The sequence below is a fragment of the Mytilus trossulus genome, chromosome 6 (genome assembly GCF_036588685.1).
Source record: "Mytilus trossulus isolate FHL-02 chromosome 6, PNRI_Mtr1.1.1.hap1, whole genome shotgun sequence".
Classification (NCBI taxonomy): domain Eukaryota; kingdom Metazoa; phylum Mollusca; class Bivalvia; order Mytilida; family Mytilidae; genus Mytilus; species Mytilus trossulus.
The window spans coordinates 2,604,526-2,624,701 of NC_086378.1; the positions used below are offsets into that span (position 1 = coordinate 2,604,526).

General features: G+C 32.3%; 2 protein-coding genes across 3 annotated transcripts in view; one reads left to right on the forward strand and one right to left on the reverse strand.

The window, feature by feature from the left end:
• The window catches only part of LOC134720584 (enoyl-CoA delta isomerase 2-like), a 25,573-nt gene extending 13,125 nt beyond the window's left edge, over positions 1-12,448 (reverse strand). The window contains exons 1-5 of one of the 2 annotated variants that reach the window (XM_063582919.1): positions 12,305-12,448; positions 4,084-4,237; positions 3,038-3,136; positions 1,696-1,881; positions 983-1,055 (exon numbers count right to left, since the gene is read on the reverse strand). In XM_063582919.1, coding sequence (XP_063438989.1) covers positions 983-1,055; positions 1,696-1,881; positions 3,038-3,136; positions 4,084-4,237; positions 12,305-12,387 — 595 coding nt within the window. In that variant the 5' untranslated portion in view covers positions 12,388-12,448. Of the gene's footprint in view, positions 1-982; positions 1,056-1,695; positions 1,882-3,037; positions 3,137-4,083; positions 4,238-12,144; positions 12,250-12,304 lie in introns of those variants that run through there. The other variant, XM_063582920.1, reaches the window with a different exon arrangement.
• Positions 12,364-20,176, forward strand: part of LOC134720583 (uncharacterized) — a 19,521-nt gene continuing 11,708 nt past the window's right edge. Inside the window, exon 1 of the mRNA XM_063582918.1 lies at positions 12,364-12,418. Within this exon, the coding sequence (XP_063438988.1) occupies positions 12,368-12,418 (51 nt within the window). The 5' untranslated portion in view covers positions 12,364-12,367. The remainder of the gene's footprint in view (positions 12,419-20,176) is intronic.

Here is a 20,176-nt window from a genome sequence, read left to right on the forward strand (position 1 = left end):
GGTCTCACTAATTATCAACAAAAAGAATTTTCGCGACAAGAAGCGACAAGAAGAATATATTTTTCTTGTCGCTAAATAGTCTTCTTGACGCTTCCTGTCGCTTTTTGACGCTTCTTGTCTCTAATTAGTGAGACCCGAAAAAAGTAATAAAATCGTTTCTTTCCCCTGTGTCATGTAACCCCACGATCTTTGTTTATTTTGAAAGTTGTTGACCTACAAATTAAAGTATTGCATGTTGATGTTTAAATCATCTACAGTAAACAATATTATGTTTAGATTTAACAAATACAAATTTGTGATTAGTGCACGATCTCTAAGAATGATTTAAATAACCAGTGAACTGGTGAAGGATATCCCTGCTTCTTCCAAGAATGACGTCACTATAAAATACAATGTAGGTTGGATATATTTAGAATATCTCGTCATACTAATTTTTCCGGATTGTTAAATAAACGTAAATAGTGTAAAGAAGAGTTCAAGATACGATAATTTCGTGAGAAACAGAAGGGAAATGTGTAAAAAAGTGTTTAAAGTCAAACTATTCATTTCTGGGTCTCCTTCTCTTCAATCTAAGTAAGATTTGTTGGGGGTTTCCCACACTATAACATGTATAAAAACAAAATGAATGATGTGAGGGAGTGTCATTCTGGTCAACCCCATAGGGGATTGACGGCTTGAAGCCGTCTTTCCCCAATAATACAAGACTAACAAAGGCCAGAGGCTCCTGACTTGGGACAGGCGCAAAAATGCGGCGGGGTTAAACATGTTAGTGAGATCTCAACCCTCCCCCTATACCTTTAACCAATGTAGAAAAGTAAATACTTTGATATCAAACAAAAAATATGCTTTAAGATGACTGGTAAATAAATATGTATACATTTATAATTACTAGTCATGAACAGTTGATCCAGTCTGACTAAATAGAATTAATGCTGACATACAGTTGAATTTTAAACAGACAGAAAAATGAAAATATCTATACCTGTCAAAACAGCTAATGTACAGTTCTTGTCATTCGCTGCTTCAGATAATGCCAGGCCTACTTCTTCATACATCTGTTAATAGAATGATATTTCTAAATGTTTATTTATTTTTTAAATAATTTTGTTAAGGCTGTTTCCCTAAAACATATGGAGAATGTCTTCTTAAAATTTTATGTTGTCCTTCCATTATCATGATTATGCTGTGTTGAGAACTAAGGACGTAAATGTTACCTTAAAATGAGAATGTTTAAATGATATAAATCTGGCTTATTAATTATGAATATCATTTGCCGTGAGTAATGGTAGCTTTTCTCAACGGTTGAAAGAGTTGATCCAAAATAATACTGGAAGGCAGCACCACAACACCATTTCATCAGTATACTGACCAAACAGACCATGTTACTGAAGAGAAATAGGTGATAGTTGAAGGAAGAAATGGGCGGATGAGTTAGTGTTGTTCCGTTTACAGTAATGGTGACCATGACAGACTGAGTATCTAGATAAGACTCATGACATATTGGGATTCAAACCGAATCTTTGATTTCATGCAGAGAAAATCTTAAAAAACAATTTGTGGTTTACAAATGAATGATAAACAAATAGTGATTGAAAAAATAAGCTATATCAACTAAGAAAAGATTAAACATATAATATTTTGTTCATGTTCTGACAGTTTTGTCACTGCTTTGAGGTAAATGTATGCATATTTTACCTTATAATTAATGGCATTTTTCTTTGCTGGTCTATTTAGTGTTATTTTAAAGATACCATCATTCAATGTAACAGCAACAGTTTCATACTTTCCAGCTGTTTCTGTAGAAGGGGCTGCTGCTTTAGATTGACTCTCATCTCCTGCCAATTTATGTACTAAATCTATATAGGCCTTCTGTGCTTCATCCTGTGTAAAGTTATATTATTCAATTTTATTGTAATTTAGCAATATTCTAGAAATGGACAGATTGATTAAAATTGTATGTTTGGGTTTACAAACCTTTTTTTGATTCAAGCAATACTAATGAGTTTGAGAAATGAAACAAAAGACCAGCATTCTACGTCAAAAGCCAACTTTGCAGAATTTTTTACTATCAATAAAGACTTCCGTTACAAATTAAAACAGCTCTGACAATAATACCAGTATCATTTCATTGTATTTTGCCTTTAGAACAACCACAGTGGTCGTTGTTTTGCTCTGTTACATATTTCTTTTTTGATAAAAAAAATTGTACATTAATAAGGATGTTAATTAATGTTTTTCATTTGAACTGTTTTACATTTGTGATTTCAGCCTCTTTTATAGCTAAATGTGTGGTATGGGATTTGCTCATTGTTGAAGAACATAGAGTGACTCTTAGATGTTGATTTCTGTGTGATATGGTCTCTTGTGGAGAGTAGTTTCATTGGCAATTATACCATATCTTATTTTTTTATCTATACAGCTGATTTTTTTCACAACAATCTTACCTGTGTCATATCACTGAGATTGTTCCATGCAGCTGACTTTTACACCTCTATCTTACCTGTGTCATATCACTGAGTTAGTTCAATGCAGCTGACTTTTACACCTCTATCTTACCTGTGTCATATCACTGAGTTAGTTCAATGCAGCTGACTTTTACACCTCTATCTTACCTGTGTCATATCACTGAGTTAGTTCAATGCAGCTGACTTTTACACCTCTATCTTACCTGTGTCATATCACTGAGATTGTTCCATGCAGCTGACTTTTACACCTCTATCTTACCTGTGTCATATCACTGAGTTAGTTCAATGCAGCTGACTTTTACACCTCTATCTTACCTGTGTCATATCACTGAGATTGTTCAATGCAGCTGACTTTTACACCTCTATCTTACCTGTGTCATATCACTGAGATTGTTCAATGCAGCTGACTTTTACACCTCTATCTTACCTGTGTCATATCACTCAGTTAGTTCCATGCAGCTGATTTTTACACCTCTATCTTACCTGTGTCATATCACTGAGATTGTTCCATGCATCCCATTTAGCTTTACCAACGAAGTCCATCATGCCTGGTTTTTTACCATCTATCTTACCTGGGTCATATCACTGAGATTGTTCCATGCATCCCATTTAGCTTTACCAACGAAGTCCATCATGCCTGGTTTTTTAACATTACACTTTCCTATTGTTGCCTTAAAAAGAAAATGAAAAAAAGAAAATAATATTAATTTGATGTAGTTCTAGAGGATGTTTCATAAGCCAAAACATTCGACATTAATCAAAGTACTTGTAAGCACTGAATGGTAAATGGTAAAGATTATTTTAGTTTATCAATTGGAAGTAAAATTAAATATTGTATTGTATAACACATTGTTTGTAGTTGATTCAACTACAGTTCTGGACAATGGTATATTACTCCAATTTTTTAGGCCTGACTTTAACAATGAAATCATTTATATTTTTAGATCAGATATTAGATTCCTGCAACTTGCAATAGTTATGTAATTTTCTTGACAGGTTGATAGGTGTAACATCATTTTGTGACATGAATATCTGAGCATATATTAAATTGATAAATTTCTGGGAATGTTCAAAGAATGTTATGATCAATGCACTTTATTTTGTGTATCAAAAACTGTAGTGATTGGCCTTGTATGATATAGATATCAAGTTAGTAACATAGGGTTTCGATTGCATTTCATGCAATCTTTACCAAAAAAACTGTTAAAATAGATAAATATATTTCTTTATGGAAGTAAATGTACACTGCCTTCTACTAGAGTTTAATAAATTCTGACAATGTTACTTTCAGTAAAATTAATTTGTCTCGTTTAATTTTCATAAAAATTTTCAAAGTATCATCTTTGACCATTAACAAATATATTAAAATATAAAAAAAATTGAACCAACTGTTTTGTCAGAAAAATAACACTGGTTATATAGCAATTTGACAAACACCAATTTTGATCATTGGGAAGCTTAATATACATTGTATTCCTTTTACGACACAACGTAATTAAAACATTTAGCTGACTTTACAGAGTTATCTCCCTGTAGTGTAACGTACCATCTAAAAGGTTTATGTTGCCTGGATGTAGATCTGCCTATGAATTTATTCTTTTACCTCTAGTTCACTTACCTGTTTAAATAAAGCATAAATTGTTAGTTTTACATCATTGCCTGGTTCATTCTTCAGAGTGTTCAATTGAACTTTTGCTTTCTCAAACTCTGCATCCATAGCCCCTAGGACTGGCCTTGTTCTTTGAAATCCTCTTGTTGGCATAAAATGTACACTACAAGAAAAATTAATGGTTTAAATTAAGAATTAATAATTGATCTATGTTTTTTCTGTAACATGTACCATTAAAATGTAAATTTCAAAATATTTCAAGAAAAAACGTCATGTAACCATTTTACATTAAATTTAGAATTTTCTGTTTTTCTCTGACTTTAATACAGCTGAGTATTTAGCAATATAAGTTTTGAAGTTGCGATTTGTTTTCACAATATTTTACTAAATCATGATTATATTCATTAAACATTATTCATTCGGCAATTAAGGAACCTTCTGAGAGCAATCTCACATAACCACATTGGCACTAGGCAACAAAATATTACCAGATTTATAAGTTCACATTAACTCATAACTCATACAAAAGTCAACTGATCAAAATTTCTTTTGAATATGAAAATGTATTTATTATTTTGTCCTCACTAACTACAAATTTTGAGTGGTTTGTGGTAAACTATTCCAGTTTTACATAAAGACCAAAATTGGCAAAATTACAAGTTCCATTTTTTTTAAATTTTAGTTCATTTATATATACACAATATCAGTTTAGTTCAAACAATATTTATTCAGATAAATCAACATTAAAGATATTATACGAATGAAATAAATACAAGGATTCCGAAACAAGCAAATTTGTATTAGGTCCATTTTCTAAGGTACAATTTTTGTTCCGGGCCAGCTGGAGCTGAAAATTCCTATTTCAATGAATGAACAACCTACACGTTTCAATGGGAAACTTTCTGGTGTGTTGCATTTCAGTTAAAAACTTTGTTTTCAGTGTCAGAACATCATTTGTGCATTCACTTCCTTTCCATGTTTAGCAAGTTGTTGAAAAAATATGAAGCTAAATTGCACAATATTTTCTGAAATCAAATACGAATAATTGCTCTTCAGATCTGCTGCCTTTAGGGAATTTTTATTAAATACCTATGGAACAAACGTTAGTTCTAATTTATTCTGCATAATGACAATTTTAAAAAGCTTGATAATAAGTTAACTTTAGTAGTGCAGGGATACTGGTGATCCTAACTATCTGGTAAAGAAGTCATAAACAGATAAAAGCTTGCAAAGTTGACATACTTGTCTGGCTGAGGACATAACTGTAAAGTGGTCTATTGTAAGATCATGTATTAATAGTGCATGCAATTTCAATACACCTATAAATTGCTATTTAGAAATCTGCATTGGTTCCACGAGAATCTGCTTCCATAGACCACTATCGAGTTCATCATTCACCGGAATAAACTTGTGAATTATGCACGCCTTTCTGACGTCATTTACCAGATAGAGGGGATTGTCACTAACCCTGCACTAATAACATTCAATTCTAAGTGATTGTCATTGTTCAGGATAAACTAGCAATTATGCTTATTCAATAGGTACACAATCACAATTCCCTAATGATACAAGTGCTGACTGTAAGTTATAAGAATTCTATTTGCTGAATAATCATGATAATTAGTGCAATATCGCTTCATAGTTTGCCAACCACTCGCTCAATATGGGAAAGGAAGTGACAAGGCTCCTTAACGCACAAGTGATGTTCACTAAAACCAATGTTTTGGACGGAGATGCATCGAACTCAAAAGTTGTCTAATGAACTATTGACGTTGAACATACAACTATAAACTTTCTATGGTGGCACTAGATATTTTTTCTATGCAATGTCCAAAAATGCAATACAAATACCAAAGAGGTGTATACACCTTATCGCTAATCGCGGCTGACCACAGAATCTATCCCGCTCGAACTATATATGTCATGAAACAATCACTTTTCCATTGTGGCATCAGCTATTTTGTATTATGACATCGAAATTTTACTTTAACCTGTTTGATGTCCAGTTATGGGGACAAATAGCGAAAAGGTGTATACAGTGGGTACAAGTCAAATCGGCACCCATAGAAAAAAGTCAAATTGGCACCTGGTTAAATCGGCATCTAGTCAAATCGGCACCTATTTAAGTCAATTTAGCATCCAATAATATTTAATATAATATATGGGACTGGGACTATTATGCTAAGTTAGAGTAATTTAAGTATACTAGCATAATAGTCCCAGATATATATTGTAATATTTTAATGTTTTGTAAATATTGACCTTAAGTTAGTTAGGCTTTATAACTGTTTATTTGTGTATAGAGAAAAGTAATAACGCAAGGCTAATTTGACAAGTTGCTAGTTTATTATCTGCAGTTAAAGTTGAACTGTCAGATGTGATTAAAACCAGAAACGATGTCCTGTGTGTAGGGTAATAAAATTTGTTATGCCTATTTTGTTTGTCTAGAGATGAAGTAATTACACTCTATGATAAAGGTCAGTTGGTCAAGCAACTGGGAGATTGTGTATCAGCTGTGATACTGTAAGGATGTTGTGTATTCCTTGATCATTTTCAGTCTTGAATCAGTTAGATTCTGGAGGACTTGCATTTAAAGTTAATATGTGAAAACTTTGTAGCTAACTGTCAATAAGTCGGAAGTAATGTACATTTGTTAATAAACTTGTATATATAAATATCGTATTATTTAGTTACTGGGAATTTACCACAGGATAAATTGTCGTGCCATAGATGGCTATGTCCGTCCGTCTGTGTCGGTATTGACCTCCCCTTGATCACGTTACAATATAAATAATTCTAAAATGTATAAAATCGATCATGATCTATTTTGGGGGTTGGATTTTATCATGCATTACATGTTAAAAAGCATCAAGCAGTAAAAATACAAAAGTTAATCATTTAAAGTTTTCTCAACATAATGTGACTGATGTTTTAATAAATTTACCTTTCAATTAATTAATAACTTTTATAATCAAGTACATAGTGAAAACACAATGTAACACCGGCCTTTGTTTAGCACAGTTCTGTCATATTTTCACAACTTTATGATACAGTCTAATAGTGAGAATTAATACAAAAACATTGTTAGACCATTTAAAGACTTTTTATGGATATATGTGGTATCAGGAGAAAATTAAATTAATAAATTTAGAATTTAAACCATTTAGGTATTCTCATTTTCATAATGAGCACCATATTGAATGACCAAATTAGTACTTGCGTGATGGGTCTTAGACCCTTTGCATTTCAACGATATAGATGTAGATTGTGAGGACAAGGATAATAGCACGAAATGTTAGGTTAAAGTATATAAATTGAAATCTAAAGATTGAACAAGAACATTTTTAAAGATAAACTTGTATCACCTGGTGTAAGAAAATGTGTGTCAAAAAAAATATAACTTGTACAAAAACCCTGAACAAATTATAATTTGTACAAAGTTACATCTTGTACAGGTTGGGAACAAACCCCCTGGATGGTGATTATACCTGTATAGAGGGATAAACCTTCTTTAGAGGGATAAAATTATCCCTCTATAGAGGGGTATTTGTGTTTGCACTGGATTTAAAGCAAATTAGGGCAGAATGGCATTTTCTAATTATATTGGCTACATATGCACTTTACTAAAAATTGGGATAACCGGTTTTCTGCTAAAGTGACAAAACATGAAATCTATTGTATACCTATCTGAACACCTGATCAACATCAAAAGGAATAGTTGACCTTTAAATTTCATGTTAAATCTAACAATAGAAATTCTGTTCAGTGAGGCATAAGTGAGTAGAATTTACCTGATCATCACAGCTTTCAATCATGGTGAACAATAGAATTTATATTTAGTCAGATAAGCAGCAAACTGGGCATGTGCATATTAAACTAAGTACATCAATAGGGCTCTTCACGGTTAGTTCGGCCATATTGGATAGGGGGCAGATTTTCATAATAGAGGTAAAAATGGTGTGAAAAATACGGGAAAACATCATTAAAACAGAGCTGTTGCTTGGAAACACACATAGGATTTCCCACACTTTCATACTATTTCCTCCTCCTTCCAAAAAATCTGCCCCCTATCCAATATGGCCGAACTAACCGTGAAGAGCCCTATTGGTGCATCAACTGTTGCAGGTTACTGCCATAATAAGTAGAGAATGCCATTCTGCCCTGTTTTGATTTAAATCCAGTCTTCTTCTTCTTCTTCTTTAGTTACAGAATACCATCAACATTTTGAAGATTACATTCTGGCGCATGCCTGATTGAGGTTGCTTTTTAAAATTAATTTCAATTTTTCTTTATTTTTAAGATTTACAATTTTTATTGAACTTTTAATTTTTACATTTTTTATTTTATTTTTTTAAATTAAGATAAAAACAATAGGTACATTTAGTTTAAGTGAGAGAAGGTTTTAAGGAGTACTTCATGGGTAAGTGCATCCTTAAAGTTGTCTGTAGAAGTTTTGTTTGAAATTTCAGGTGGTAGTTTATTCCAGTCTTTGATTGTTTGGCTGAAGAATGAGAATTTAAAACTGTCTTTATTGCATTGGAGCTGTCTGAATGTTAATTGATGAGTAGATCTTGTTTTGGACTGGCTTTTTATCAGAATATCTTGTGATGGTATAGCAATTTCGTTATTTATTACTTTGTGGAACATTTGTAATCTGGTTTTAAGCCTTCGTTCTTGTAGAGTTTGCCATTTCAGATTTTGAAGCATATTAGATACACTGCTGGTGTTGTGAAATTTGTTGCATGTATATCGTGCAGCTCTTCTTTGCACTTGTTCCAGTCTGTATATATTTTCTGATGTGTATGGGTCCCAAACGGTACAACAGTATTCGAGTTTTGGTCTTACTATAGTTTGATATGCTCTTTCCTTCACTAATTTTGAACTAATTTTTAGGTTGCGTCTGACGAAAGATAAAGATTGATTTGCTTTTGCTGCTAATTGTTGTATATGTTTGTTCCATTTGAGATATGAAGAGATTGTAATGCCTAGATATTTAGCTGATTGTACTTGTTCTAGGATATGACCGTGCATGTTGTAATAGAAGTGTATTTGTTTTTTCTTTGTTGAGACTCTTAAGATGTTACATTTGTCAGGGTGGAATGACATGAGCCAGTCTTGTTCCCATTTAATAGCTGCTTCTATGTCTTCTTGAAGCTTAATACAATCGTTTTGGCAGGTAATAGGCCGGTAGATAATGCTGTCGTCTGCAAAGAGTCTTATTTGGCTGTGTTTAAGGTAGTCAGGTAAATCATTGATGTAGATAAGAAAGAGTATTGGTCCTAGTACAGTGCCCTGAGGAACGCCTGATGTTACTGGAATTTTTTCAGATGTCGTGTTTTCGAGAAGGACTGTTTGAGTTCTGTTAGATAAAAATGATTGGATCCAGTTTATTGCTTGATCAGAGATGCCATAGTGTTTTAATTTGAAAAGTAAGCGTTTGTGTGGCACTTTGTCAAATGCTTTGGCAAAATCCATGATAACTAAGTCAGTTTGTATATTTTTATCGTTGTTTTGAGCTAGTTGGTGTATAAGAGATATTACTTGAGATTCACAAGATCTTTTTGCTCTAAATCCGTGTTGTAGTTCATATAGGATGTTATTTGCTTCAAGATGTTTCATCATATTGCTAGCTAGTATATGTTCAAGTAATTTACATGAGATACAGGTAAGTGAGATTGGTCTATAATTACCAGGATGATGTTTGTCTCCTTTTTTAAATACTGGTGTAACGTTTGCATGGTTCCAGTCTGATGGTACTTTGCCTGTCTCAAGAGATTTGTCAAAAATGATTACAAGTATGTCTGAGGTTATTTCGATGTTTTCCTTCAGTATTTTGCCAGCGATAGTATCTGGTCCTGTAGCTTTATTGATGTTTATGTTTTTTATGAGTTTGTATACACCTTCCCGACTGATGTTAATTAGTTCCATTTTAGAGTGTGTACTAGCTTCTTTTGTTGGTATTTCTGTGTTAGTTTCTGATGTGAAAGCAGATTTAAATTGTTGGTTTAGTATGTTGGCTTTATCAGAGGGGTTTGTATGGAGGGTGCCTTCGCTTCTTAAGGATGCAATGCCGGTGTTTTCTTTTCTTTGGCTTTTTATATAAGAGTACAACTTTTTTGGTTGTTTGTTAAAGCAATATTAATGCTGATCTGGTTCTTTTATGTCGATGTCAAAGATCATATTTTCGATGTATGCCCAGTATGCTATTCTCATCTCTTTTTGGAGTTTGGTCTTTACCTCTTTGTATTTATTTTTGTATTTTGAGTCATGACTTTTCTTTTTATAGAGTTTGTTTTTCTTTCTTATGAGTCTTTTCAGGTCTCTATTTACCCATGGTAATTTTGATTTTTTTCCAATTACTTTAGTTGGTATATTTTTGTTGATGGTCTCTGTTGTTTTTGTTTTAAAGGTGGTCCATAGATCATCGATAGTCATATTTGTCTTGTTTGCTTTTAAATGATCATATATAAGAATAAGGTCTTTCTTTATGTTCTCCCAGTTTGCTTTTTTGTATATTAGTGCTTTAAGTGGTTGTTGTTTTGGTGTTGGTATAGCAAAGTTGATTTCACAAAAGACAATATCATGGTCGCTTCCTCTTATTGGTGGGAGGGTCTCAACTCTGTTGATAAATGATGGGTTTGTCATGCACATTAGATCTAAAGTTCTTTCATTTCTGGTGTTTTTGTCAATTACTTGTACTAGGTTATTATCATCCAGAATATTAAGCAGTTGTTGGTGTAGTGCTGGATCAGGTTTGTTTGGTAATACCCAGTGTTTTTCCCAGTTTATGTGGCCTAGATTAAAGTCACCACTCAGCCAGATGTTTGCATTTGTTTTCTTGCATGCAGTATTAAGAGAGATACCCATGTTTTCTAATGATTCCCCTTTATCTGAAGGTGGTCTATAGTAGGCACCTAAGTAGAGCGTTTTACTATTTGGTGATGTTATTTTTGCCCAAATTATTTCACAATCTGTGTCAAATTCATTTACTAGTGATGATACGTATTTATTTGATACTGCTAGTAGTACTCCTCCATATCCATCTTTTCTATTTTTGTTGTATACGGTGTACTTTGATGGTGATATATACTCGTATGGTGATATAGTATTTGAGAGCCAGGTTTCTGTGCCATAAATTATGTCTGGTTCACAAGATTCAATTATTTGTTCTATTTCAGGCTTTTTATTTTTCATAGACTGAAAATTGATGGTAAGTGTTCTCAGAGGTGTTTTACATGGATTAGGTTTGTTTTTGTTATTTCTGTATTTCCCCTGTTTTTTTGGTAAGGGTGAAGATGTAAAATTTGGTGGCCCGATGTTATCCACACCATTTGGCTCATTACTTATGTCTAATTCTGAATTACTGTTTGATGTCTCAATTGTGGTGTTGAAAAAGGTTGTGGAAAAATTTGGCAAGCCACAGTTGACGCATTCCCATGAGATGTTACTGTTTCCTAATATTTCATACATGGAGCGGTTAATTTGTTGGCAGTTGATGTGATACATTGTACCACTGTCCGCAGCTATAGTATAGATGTATAAACAAAAATACCCCTCTATAAAGAGGGATAATTTTATCCCTCTATAGAAGGTTTATCCCTCTATACAGGTATAATCACCATAGAGAGGGTTTGTTCCCAACCTGTTGTACACAACATATATATATATTAAAACAAATTTTACATGGGTGCCGAATTGACTACATCAAGTGCCGATTTAACCAGGTGCCAATTTGACTAGGTGCCGATTTGACCAAGTGCCGATTTGACCAAGTGCCGATTAAACCAGGTGCCGATTTGACTAGAATAGGGCTCTTCACGGTTAGTTCGGCCATATTGGATAGGGGGCAAAAATACGGGAAAACATCATAGAAACAGAGCAGTTGCTTGGAAACACACATAGTATTTCCCATACTTTCTAAAAAATCTGCCCCCTAACCAACATGGCCGAACTAACCGTGAAGAGCCCTATTCTATACAGTCACCGACAAGAGGTTACAGCAGTACCTCATCACTAACTGTCAGTTTGGACCTACATAAAACCAACCTGAACCTCCCTTTCGTTCCTTACCTGAGGAGAAAGTGGACTTTGATCAGAAACTGAGAAAGAGGTAAACTTTTTTTAAATAGTTACATGTAGTTGAAAAGGGTTATGGAACTTAAGATTATAATTCTTAGAAAAAACATGTGATGTATACATTAAAGTCTTATCATTTCATAATCAAACTAACTTCTTGAAGGTGAAAATATGATTTTGAAAAGTCCTCCTTATGGAGGCAGCCATTTTCAAACAAATGCGCCACCTATCGACCATAAACCCAATGGCGGAAAACGAAGTTTACGAGGTAAAAAAACTAAGATCTTTATAAACAACCACTTTTGGAACGCATATGACAAGTTAAGGAAATAAATATGCCCTCAAAATGATCAATTTAAAGGAAGATTAGTAAATCTGCACAATGATTTTCATCTTTTATGCTTATTTCAGCTGTCAGTTTTGAAAAAGGTTCGTCCAATTACCTAAAATAAACCGGTACCTAACCCAGTCTTATGTAACATAATTTACTTAGAGATACAGTTTTGTATTATAAGAAACAAAAATAAGTCTGAAAAATCATGTTTTTAGAACTCTAATTAGCATGTAACTTCTTCATATTTCAGTATAATAAAATTTATCTTTTAGTTTTATGAATGATTTATTTTTATTTTTTATATCTATAAATTTGTAACTATTACTTTAAAAAAATATATCCCTTATTTGAAGGTTGTGTCATTATATATTTTATTATAGAATGACTCAATGAGATCCTTCTCTGAAGAACAGTCATTTTACAATGTACCTTGTTTATAAATTAAAAGAAATTTATGTGATGCAAAATTTTGCGGGAATTTTTTTATTTTAATAACGGGCAGATCTAGACAATTTTGCATATTAATAAAAGTGTAAATTAGGTCTTAATAGTGAATATGTTTTATTTTAATCAGCCTTGAAAGTTTTTGATGAAGGTACATGTAAATCACCTTATTGCTATTTGTCAACCATTGGTGGACATCTCTAAAATTTTAACGTCATAATACAAAATATATGTCATGATGCCACAATGGAAAAGAGTTTGCTTTATGACGTCAATAGTTCAAGTAGAACAGATTCTTTGGTCACCCAGGAATAGAATGAATGAATGAATGAATTTTATTTCTCATAAACTACAAGTTACATAGTTACAGAGAATATATTTTATAAGCAATTACATAAAATATTGAAGCACATGTGAACAATACAAACATAAACATTAAATTACAAACTAACCAGGAGGAGTGACCCTCACATTTATAATTTTTATAAATCTACAAAGTTTTTCAAGAACAATATGATTATTAGAGCTCATTAATTGTTGATATTTATAAATATTTGGACGAAGAGTACAATAGTTTGGTAACAACCTCTTTCTTTCTTGAGTAAGAGCATTACATGACATAACATAATGATATTCATCACCTACGTCACTTGATTCGCAAAGATGGCACAACCTATCATTTCTTGATATGTTATTCCACCTTCCCGTCTCGATAGGTAATCGGTGACTTCCACATCTAAATTTACACAATAAAAATTGATTATATATTGACAATTTGGAAAAATAGCTTTCTAATTTAATATCAGTTTTAAAAATTCTATAACATAAGCATTTAGGAGTAGTGTTAATTTCGCTTAGTCAATTCTGCAAAAACTGGTCTTTAAGTTTCAACTCAATACTTTTGATTACCCATTTATCAGTCTTCACGATGAACTGATAAATCTACAGGCCCGGAGCTCAATTTTTGAAAATTTTTAGTTACATTCTGTTGGCCTGTATACATGATTTTCACAGGCCCAAGAGCAATTTTACAAGCCTGGGCTGCCAGGGCTGCCACTCAGCGTGAAGACTGATTTATCTAACATTTGATTCGACCAGATATTTGACATTCCACAGGTATCAAAAACAGGTTTTACAAATGATATCCATTTACAGTTAAGACCATAGTTATGAAAATTAATATACAATAGTTTATATAAAAGACATGAAATTTTACTTTCTTTACCACATAGTAATCTACATAAGAAACTAACCATACGAACTTAGGCATTAATAATTACAGGATATCTACCCAATTCCGCATAGACAATACAGCTAGGCGTACTCTGTTTTAAATGTAGAACAAGCTTACAAAATTTTAAATGTATACGTTCTATCAAATCAAAATTTTCAAATCCCCAAATTTCCGAACCATAAAGAAGAATAGGTAAAACTATCTTATCAAACATGTCTAACTGACATTCTATAGTCAAACTGTTTTGTCTACACTTTTTTAAAATACCATACATTGCTTTTGTAGCTTGTTCACAAATATATTTTCGGGTCTTTAAAAAAGAACCACTTCTAGCAAAAAATATACCGAGGTATTTATACTCAGTTACAATTTCTAATTCTCTATTCTGTATAACAAATCTAATATTTTTGGGTTGTCTCCCTTTGGAGAATATAAGAACTTTTGTCTTGTTAACATTTATTTTGAGTTGCCATTTTTCACAATAATCATCAAATTCATTTAACATGTTTTGTAAATCTTCACTACTCTCAGAAAACATCACAGTGTCATCCGCATATAATAACATAAAAATATTTTTAAAAATACTGTTAACTCATGTTCGAGGTCATCACTAATAGAATTTACACCAAGTACATCTTTGCCTTCAAAAAAATGTTGTAAATCATTTAAAAATATTGCAAACAGAGCAGGGGAAAGATTTTCTCCCTGTCTTACACCCATTTCACAAGTAAATAACTCTGATTTCTCACCATTAAATATAATGCGTGATTTTACATTTTCGTACAAATTTTGTATAATACAGAAAAATTTGCCATTTATATTATTCTCTAAAAGTTTAAATAATAAAAAATTTCTTTGTATAAAATCAAAGGCCTTTTCAAAATTGACAAAGGCACAGTAAAGTTTCTTCTTTCTTAATCTAAGTAACTCGAATAGTGCATATACTGAAAATAAATGATCAGTAGTTAAATATCCATGTCTGAAACCTGCTTGATTTTCTAGTAAAATAGAGTACTCATCAAGATAATCACACAATCTAGTGTTTAAAATAGAAGTAAAAATCTTATTAAGACATGACAAAAGAGTGATAGGACGGTAATTCTGTGGTTCGGCAGAGCTACCTTTGTTCTTAAAGACTGGTATGACATTACCTATAATCCATGCCTCGGGTAAAATACCCGAATCAAAAATAATATTAAATATATACACATAAATATCAATCATACAATCAATAGACGAGGAAATGTATTCATTTACAATCATATCGTCACCCGACGATTTGTTATTTTTTATATGTTTTATAGCTTTTAATATTTCTTCAGCTGTAATACTATCATTTAACATAGAATTTGAACATTCTTGACTAACATCATTGTTAATATCATAAGTATCTCCTTCATACTTATTTTTGTTTATATCTTTAAAAAAAGTAAACAATGACTCAGTGGTGATATTACAATTGTTTTTATGTTAAACTTTATTCAAAATTTTCCAAAATTCCCTGGGGTTTTTGAATCTCATATTTCTCATCTTAGTGCGCAAGTTTTCGTTATATAGTTTAATATTCTCATCCATGACTTTTTATACGACCGCAAATTTTGAAAAAATTTTCGTCGTATATTGCTATCACGTTGGCGTCGTCGTCGTCGTCGTCGTCGTTGTCGTCCGAATACTTTTAGTTTTCGCACTCTAACTTTAGTAAAAGTGAATAGAAATCTATGAAATTTTAACACAAGGTTTATGACCATAAAAGGAAGGCTGGTATTGATTTTGGGAATTTTTGGTCCCAACATTTGAGGAATTAGGGGCCAAAAAGGGCCCAAATAAGCATTTTCTTCGTTTTCGCACTATAACTTTAGTTTAAGTTAATAGAAATCTATGAAATTTTGACACAAGGTTTATGACCACAAAAGAAAGGTTGGGATTGATTTTGGGAGTTTTGGTTTCAACAGTTTAGGAAATAGGGACCAAAAAAGGGCCCAAATAAGCATTATTCTTGGTTTTCGCACAATAACTTTAGTTAAAGTGAATAGAAATCAATGAAATTTAAACACAATGTTTATGACCACAAAAGGAAGGTTAATATTGAGTTTGGGAGTTTCGGTCCCAACAGTTAAGAAATTAGGGGCCAAAAAGGGACCCAAATAAGCATTTTTCTTGGTTTTCGCACCATAGCGTTAGTATAAGTAAATAGAAATCTATGAAATTTAAACATAAGGTTTATGACTATAAAAGGAAGGTTTGTATTGATTTTGGGAGTTTTGGTCCCAACAGTTAAGGAAAAAGGGGCCCAAAGGGTCCAAAATTAAACTTTGTTTGATTTCATCAAAATTGAATAATTGGGGTTCTTTAATATGCCGAATCTAACTGTGTATGTAGATTCTTAATTTTTGGTCCTGTTTTCAAATTGGTCTACATTAAGGTCCAAAGGGTCCAAAATTAAACTTAGTTTGATTTTAACAAAAATTGAAACCTTGGGGTTCTTTGATATGCTGAATCTTAAAATGTACTTAGATTTTTGATTATTGGCCCAGTTTTCAAGTTGGCCCAAATCGAGGTCCAAAATTAAACATTGTTTGATTTCATCAAAAATTGAATAATTGGGGTTCTTTGATATGCCAAATCTAACTGTGTCTATGTAGATTCTTCATTTTTGGCCCAGTTTTAAAATTGGTCTAAATTAAAGTGCAAAGGGTCCAAAATAAAACTAAGTTTGATTTTAACAAAAATTAAATTCTTGGGCCTCTTTGATATGCTGAATCTAAACATGTACTTAGATTTTTGATTATGGGCCCAGTTTTCAAGTTGGTCCAAATCAGGATCTAAAATTATTATATTAAGTATTATGCAATAGCAAGTCTTTTCAATTGCACAGTATTGTGCAATGGCAAGAAATATCTAATTTCACAATATTGTGAAATAGCAATTTATTTTTTAATTAAGAGTTATCTTTCTTTGTCCAGTATAGTAAGCAAGAAATATCTGCAAGAATTTTTTTTAATTGGAGTTATCTTTCTTTGTCCAGAATCAACTTAAATCTTTGTTATATACAATATACAATGTATATTCACTTTTTACTACCAACTGATAAATTTAAATAATCTTTACCATTCAGTGATAACAAGCAGTTTTTTTACATCTTAATATTTTATGATGTATTTAAATGAGTAGTAATTGTTGCAAACTCCATTAGAATATTTTGATTGAGATTAGTTTTGGAATAAGGGAAAGGGGGATGTGAATAAAAAATTGGGTTCAATTTTTCTCATTTGAAATTTCATAAATAAAAAGAAAATTTCTTCAAACATTTTTTTGAGAGGATTAATATTCAACAGCATAGTGAATTGCTCTAAGAGAAAACAAAAATTTTAAGTTCATTTGAATACATTCATTCTGTGTCAGAAACCTATGCTGTGTCAACTATTTAATCACAATCCAAATTTAGAGTGGAATCCAGCTTGAATGTTGTGTCCATACTTGCCCCAACCGTTCAGGGTTCAACCTCTGCGGTCGTATAAAGCTACGCCCTGCGGAGCATCTGGTTTTAAATGTTTTTTCTGACTGTCGAAGTCTTTCTTTAAATAAATTAGAGCCATAGTGTTTATAAAGTCTTCTGCTTTTTCTAAATTCTTATCTAACCTTTTTACAGTCTTTATTAAACCAATCTTTGTTTGAAAAATTCCCTTCCCCGCCAATGTTTTTTGAATTTTTAGTGAATTAGTAAATACCCCAAAAGTGTCTATTGCAGCACTCAATAATACAGTCGTAATATCACTTACAATACTATCTACAGTACCTTGATCAACTGAACTTATATCATCATATTTAGACATTACATTTAACAATATTTCGTTTACTTTATCAACATCAATGTTGTTTTTGTATTCATTTGTCTTTTCGTGTTTCCATTTACCAATGTGTACATTCTTGTCATTAATTACTTCGCTTTCACCTTGTGTAGCATTACAACCATTTACAGTTAAAGACAAGCACAAAGGAGCGTGTATATCTGAGAATAAATTACAAAAATCAGAAACTTCAAAATCATCTACTTTACATAAAATATTAGCAGTACATACAATGTAATCTACTACACTAATACTTCGACTTGTTGGTTTACCAAGTACTCGGTCTTTACCGACTCTTCCATTTAAAATATACATGTTATTATTTTTACAAAATTGAATTAATTTTCTTCCATATGAATTGACAACAGTATCAGAACTATTACGTATTCTTGGTATCTTAAGATCGTCTAAGACATGAATGTCATTAAACTCATTTACATCAATAAAATCGGTTAAATGTTCTTCGAAATCAAATATATTAAAAAAATCTTGTTCATTTGCAGTGCGACTATTGAAATCACCAAGAAGAAAAATACAGTTACTATTCTTTTGTAATTCAAGAAATTCTATTTCAATTTCTGACATCGCATTTTCAGACGTATAACGAGTATTTTCAGGCGGGATATACACTATACCCATTATTATATCATCTTCAGTTCTAAATAATATTTTATCTACTCTAAACCATAAAACAAAAGGACAATCGGTTTCTATACAATGAATAAATTTTGCATACTGTGATCTATAGCCTAAAGCTATCCCACCTGATCTAAAGCTAGTAAATTTTTTCCTGTTTTTATAATGAAAAGTAAAATCTTCAAAACTAATTTCATCTAAATCGCCCAATTTTGTTTCAGTAAGACATAAAAAATCATTACATTTTAATAAATCTCTAAATTCTTGATACAGTAGTTTACGTTTTAATCCACAAACATTTAGTGACAATAGATGAACAATATCTTTATTTACATGATTATAATTACTACTAGTGTTAATGTGAGAGTTAGATCCATCTGAATGATTTAAACTGTCTTTTAAAGTGTCCGTTAAACCTCCATGGTTTACCTAGCTCTGTTTTCCACGTCTACGAGGGGCTCCACGGGGACGGTCGTTGTTCTGTTGAGGACCTCTGCGGGATGGTTCTTTTTGTCGTGCACCTTCTTTTTCTTGTTGTTGTCTTTTATCCGTTTCCATGTGACGATCGGTAGGTGGTCCAATTTCTTTGCCGTTAATAAACAGCTTGTCTCGTTTGAAGTGCGTCTTCTGCCCTTGTTTTTTTGCCTCTTTATAACATGGCCAGAGAAGTTTGCGGCGGTCATTCACCTCTTTCAGGAACTGTTCATTCACCCCAAATTTGGTATCTTTGAGGTTTCGCGCAAAAGATCTGACCAATTCGCGATCTTTGAAGTTTTTAAATCTGCACACTATTGGTCTGGTCATAAAAGTGTCTCTGTCGTCGATTTTAATTTGTGTTTTTTTTCCAAATCTATGTGCGCGCTGAAAGTCCATTACAATATCCATTTTCATATTTATTTTCATAAAGTCCTTGATAATGTCTTCAGTTTGCTCTGATGTTTCATTTTCGGAAAGTTCAGGTATACCCGAGAACACAAGGTTTTCCCTCATAGACCTTGTTTGTAAGTCTACATGTCGCTCATGTAATTCGTCCATATCAGCCCTCAGACAATCGAAACCGTTAATCATTTCACTGTGTTCACTTTTAATTTCCGTGATTGTTTTTTTAAGATATTCACTCTCAGATTTACTACTTTCAAAGTTTTGGTTCATAAACTCCATACTTTTTTCAACTTCATCAATTCGTTTTGAGCCTTTCTCAACAGTTTTTGTCAAACTTTTAACACTGATTTCAAAATTTCCAATCTTTTTGGTTAATTCATCAATACAAGACAGTTTTGTAAATATTTCTTCAACTTTCTGAACCAAAAAATCTATTTTATCACCGGACTCGCTGCCTTGATTTAAAGTGGATTGCATAATTGGCGGGGGCATCGAGTGACTCGGGCTCTGAGAGGGTACGGGATAATATCCTGACATAGGAGACATCTGTTGAAAAACCGGAGATGCGAAATTTTGTTGAGGCTGAATAAAGTGCTGCATGTTTTGTTTTCCCTGTATCATTTGACAAGAGTCATAAGAAGTCATAGT